Source organism: Rhincodon typus, chromosome 33 (assembly GCF_021869965.1).
Source record: "Rhincodon typus isolate 14 chromosome 33, sRhiTyp1.1, whole genome shotgun sequence".
In the NCBI taxonomy this organism is placed as follows: Eukaryota; Metazoa; Chordata; class Chondrichthyes; order Orectolobiformes; family Rhincodontidae; genus Rhincodon; species Rhincodon typus.
Window position 1 is genome coordinate 3,468,994 of NC_063364.1, and position 5,172 is coordinate 3,474,165.

Here is a 5,172-nt window from a genome sequence, read left to right on the forward strand (position 1 = left end):
ATCCTTCTACGCCCTCATCCAGGTCATTTATAAAAATGACAAACAGCGGTGGCCCCAAAACAGATCCTTGAGGTACACCTCTAGTAACATTCACAACTCCTTAGATTCTGAAGCAGTCCAAATCCAAATGCAGCAAGATCTGAATGGTGTACAGAGTTAGGCTGACAAGTGACAAGTAAGATTTGTGCCTCATAAATGCCATGCAATGACCATCTCAATAAAACATCTCAATAAGAGACAATATAACCATATTCAATGACATTACCAGCACTGGATCCCCCACTATCAACATCCAGGGGGCTACCATTGACCATGAATAGAACTGGACTCACCACATAAATATAGAGGCTACAGGAACAGGTCAGAAACTAGGAATCCCACAATAAATAACTCACCCCCAGACTCACCAAAGCCTGTCCACTATCTACAAGGCACAAGTCAGGATGTGAAGAAATACTTCCAACTTGCCTGGGTGAGTGCATCTCTAACAACACTGAAGAAGGTTGACACTATCCAGGACAAAGCAGATCACTTGATTGGCAGCCTCAAACATTCATTCCCTCGTCCACCGTGTTCAGTAGCAATAGTGTGTACTATCTGCAAGATGTACTGCAGAAATTCACCAAAGATCATTACACAGCATCTTCCAGACTAATGACCGCTGCTATCTATAAGGCCAAAGGCAGCAGATACATAGGAACTCCACCAACTGCAGGTTTCCCTCCAAGTCATTCACCGCCTGGCCTAGAAATATATTACCATTCTTTCAGCGTCAGTGGGTCAAAATCCTAGAACACCCTCTTTGATAGCATTGTGGATGTACCGATACCACATAGACTACGTCAGTTCAAGAAAGCAGCTCACCATCACCTGCCCCTGGGCAGCTAGGGATGGGCAATAAATGCTGGCCCAGCCAGCCAAATCCACATCCCTTCAATAATAGAATAAAAACTCCCAAAGATAATTTATTCACTGTGGGACTTGGCTAATTTAGGTGAGTGAGGTCCACTTCTAAGACAAGGTTTTCAAAACCAGCACAGTGACATCACAGAAGGTTGAGTTGTTATCCAATTTATACCCCAAATTTCGTGATCTTTTATACCGACATTGGAAAAAAATGTTAGTAGAGCCTTCCACAGCATGCAACAGTTTTTCATCTATATCGATTACATTTCTATATATGTTAATCATGTTTACCTGCAGCTATAATTTACTTTTATTCTGGGTGTTGTGCGGTAATATTTTCATGAAGCTTAATATTTGCATTATGAGAAGGCTTAATATTTTCTGCACAAGGATCTAATTCTTTCTATACTCTAAGCTGTAATTGGTTTGTACTTGCAGGATATGTTGTCCATGCTTGGAGATCCAACACAGGGGACTGGCAATTACAACAATGAGGACTTTGCCGATCTAAGCATGTTCCCATCATTTTCTGAGTAAATGGTTAATAAGCTAGTGGTTGATCATTGAGAGGTGAGCATATAATTACAGCAAGGATATTTGACTTAAGGAATCCTTTTTGAGAAAATTTGAGCCATTTAAATAAAACCAAATGGATTCAATTCAGTAACATTAGCAAACTATGTCACACATTCCAGGCAGTGAATTGGGGGAACTAGGGCCAAGGTGTGCAGTGTAATCAATACCAGAGTCTAACCAAACTTTGTAAGATCATCCCCTTAACTTCATGAGGGAAAAAAAAATTACCATAACCAGATGTTAGCAGTTAGGACATAAACACGTGTCAAAAATATAAGCATGCTTAACAATAGATATACACTGCTGTAGAATCGGACAACACAGAATGAAAAGGTCTGAGTGATGTGAAACAACAGAAGGAAAATTATAATCTGATTGTTTTCCAGACTTGTTGATTAAGCAAATACTTTAAAGATAAATTAAAAATAAAATGTAACTATGATCTGAAGAAACATTCAACAAAAACTACATAATTAAACCGTACACTATAGTTTTACAGTGTAGTTGTTCAACGTAGTTGCAAGTGACCATTTTCTTCCTACATCTGATCGAACTTGTTCAGACACACAATCCTCAGTGGGTTAATCACTGGGTTCTAGATAATCCCTCCAGCAAGTTCCAGCATAGGCCAGATCCCTTGAAAACTAAAACCAGTCAAGCATCACCATTGGAGTATTTTCCGTCAATTTAAAAGAGGAAAGTACCTATTGTCTTGATAGTATAAATGTCAGAGAGGAAGGGAGGAACCATCAAAACCCTTCCCTTCTTATCTGTCACCTTACCAAGCACATCAATGTGAGTGTGCCATTCCGTAATATCCCATGCCTCACCAGGGATCTGCATCTTACTGTTGGACTGTTTATAATCAGTGTATTTCTACACGTTCTCACTTTTATATTCATTATTAAAATTGTAAATGTTGCCATTTGATGTTCAGATTCATGCCTTAATATCAATATCTTGTAGACACTATTATTCGTGCCGCTTTTGTTGTGGTATGGCAAGTCTTCAGTGTTGTTCTTAGTCATAGATAAGGTAAACTATTCTTGCATTAGGTTTGTCAGTACCAATAAAACCAAGAAAACAACAAGTGTTATTTGTAAAAATGGATAAAGTTAGGGAAGGCATTGGGCTTGCAGTGTCATAAATTGATAACCGTGGTATTAGATAGTGGTCCCTCTTAATTCATATTATTTAATCTTCAAATGCTGGAGGATAATAATGTATGCTAGTCAAAAGTATGATTTAAAAATTGTTCTTAATCTAAGTAACAGCTTAAAATGTTGTTCAAAAAGTGACAGTCCCTTACAATGCACCTATTTGGATCCAAAATGATACAATTCCCTGAAATGTGCTTGATTATTGATTTTGTGGCATAATTACATCATAGCAGTTACAGGTCTGTTGTAAATCTGATAATGCTCAATACTGGATTAGATTTTCAACCTTGTTTCCGTCTGGTAAACATTCAGGCACTTGAAAAGATTATTTTAAAAACAATGAAAATTGTAATTATTGCTCTAAAACATACCATAACATACCATGGCATACCATAACAGCAGATCTCCTGGCAGGGCTACCTATGAACCACAGCAGCAGCTTTCAAAATCTTTACTCTAATTTTGTTTAGATAGCACCGCAGGTGTACAAAGGCACTATAGTTTGGTTCAGCTAGTATTTTTTTCAAATTATGTACAAAATAAATTGTAGAAGATGAACTCTGTTCATTCGAAATCAGCATCACATGGTCCTAATTTCACTCCGGTAATGTTAAAAAGAATATCTCTTTCCTTATTTGATTTACAGAAACTTTAAGGATGTGCATTCAGTCTTTGCAACTTTGCTGAACAATGCAGCATTTTTAAAATCTGCTGACCAAGAGTAGTGCCCTTTGCCAATTAAACTTTAACTTTTCAGTTTCCTGAGGTTTAACCCCAGAAAACATGTCATAGAATCTAACAGAACAAAAGCAAAATGCTGCAGATGCTATAAATCTGAAATAAAATCAGAAAGTGGTGGAGAAAATCAGCAGGTCTGGCAGCATCTGTGAAGAGAGGAAAACAGAGTTAACGTTTTAAGTCCAATATGTGTCATCTTTGGAGTGGTTAACTCTTTTCTCTCCACAGATAAAATCTAACGGAATACCCCTGTAGTACTGGTAGTTAGCCAAATGAATAAAGCTAACTATACACAAAGTAACAGGTATAGAAGGGAACTGAAAAAGATTTAGTGAGGTTGAGACGTGTAGCATAAGCAGATCCATGTTCCTTACAGATTCATGAGCTACCGTTTATCACTTTTTATATAACTAAACCCTCCTAATGAAGTATTTTGATTATTTGAAATTATTTATAGGTGGGGTGATTGTGTCCCAACGTGACATTCCCTGTGAAACATTTCCTTTCTATCCAACAAAGTAAACGATAATTGAAACCAGAATAATTTTAAGTTTTCATACTCTTGGTGAAAATTTCCCATGATATCAATGAAGTAAGATCTATCAAAATATTTCACTTTGCTAGCCAGTGTCAAAGGATACTCAGAATTGCAACAATGTACATTGGGAAAAGTGTCCAAAAAAAAACGCATTAGCACACAGCGTTTGTGTTAATTTGTGTTTATTCTTTCGGTGTCCTTGTTATATTTGAGTTATTTCCATCTTCAAGGCCGTCACACTAATATGCACTCAAATCTGGCTGTATGAACAGCTTTACCTTTTGTTCAATTTGTAATGGAAATGCAATAATGAAGCTTCACTGTAAAACTTAAACAATGGTTGCATTTCTATAGCACCTTTAACACAGTATTAACAGCCAGGGCAGTTCACAGGAACATTATTGAACAAAATTGTTGAACAAAAACTTGTCAAAGTGTTTGATTTTAAGAACAAGATAGTGAAGCAGAGAGGTTTAGGGAGGGAATGCCAGAGTCCAGGGCCCAGGCAGCTGAAGGCACAGTTGCTGGTGGTTGGGCAAGTGAAATCAAGCTAGAGAGCTCAGAACATTATGAAACTGGACAGGGTCATAGAGATAGGGAGGGTCTGAGACCTTGAGAGGAATTGAATATAAAAATAATGATTTAAAATTAAGCCATTGCTGGCCCTTAAGCCATTGTAAATCAGTGAGGACAAATTTAATGGGTTCAGGCAGCTGATAGTAGTCAAGTAACAATGGACAAGTAGTTGTTGTATGAATTACTAGTAGAGCAGCTCAGTAGATATCAGTGCTGCCTCACAGCAAAAGGGACCCAGATTAGATTCCACCCTTGGGATCTGTCTGTGTGGACATTCTCCCCGTGTCTGCATGGGTTTACTCCCACAGTCCAACAATGTGCAGGTTAGGTGGATTGGTCATGCTCAGTTGTCCATAGTATCCAGGGTGTGCAGACTAGATGGATTAACCCTGGGAAAAGCAGGGTTATAGGGATGGGATGAGTGTGGGTAGGATGCACTTTGGATGTTCAGTGTGGACTTGATGGGCCAAATGGCCTGTTTCCACACTGTAAGGATTCTATGATTAAATGCAATACCAATGACTACCTGCTTGTGGTTGGGAATTTTGCGGCATCATTCCCTTTCCTTGATTGGAAGTTAGGTCTTACTTGATTTACACTGGTAGAAGAAAACTTCTAGTGAGTCTTAATGAGACAAGGCTCTTTGCTTTAATCAGGAACAACTTACATTAGTAAGCC

The 5,172-nt window shown here is 38.2% G+C and overlaps 1 protein-coding gene across 1 annotated transcript in view; it reads left to right on the forward strand.

The window, feature by feature from the left end:
- The window catches only part of arnt2 (aryl-hydrocarbon receptor nuclear translocator 2), a 347,885-nt gene extending 343,096 nt beyond the window's left edge, over positions 1-4,789 (forward strand). The window contains exon 18 of the mRNA XM_048616062.1: positions 1,345-4,789. Coding sequence (XP_048472019.1) covers positions 1,345-1,443 — 99 coding nt within the window. The 3' untranslated portion in view covers positions 1,444-4,789. The remainder of the gene's footprint in view (positions 1-1,344) is intronic.
- The last annotated feature ends 383 nt before the right edge of the window (positions 4,790-5,172 follow it).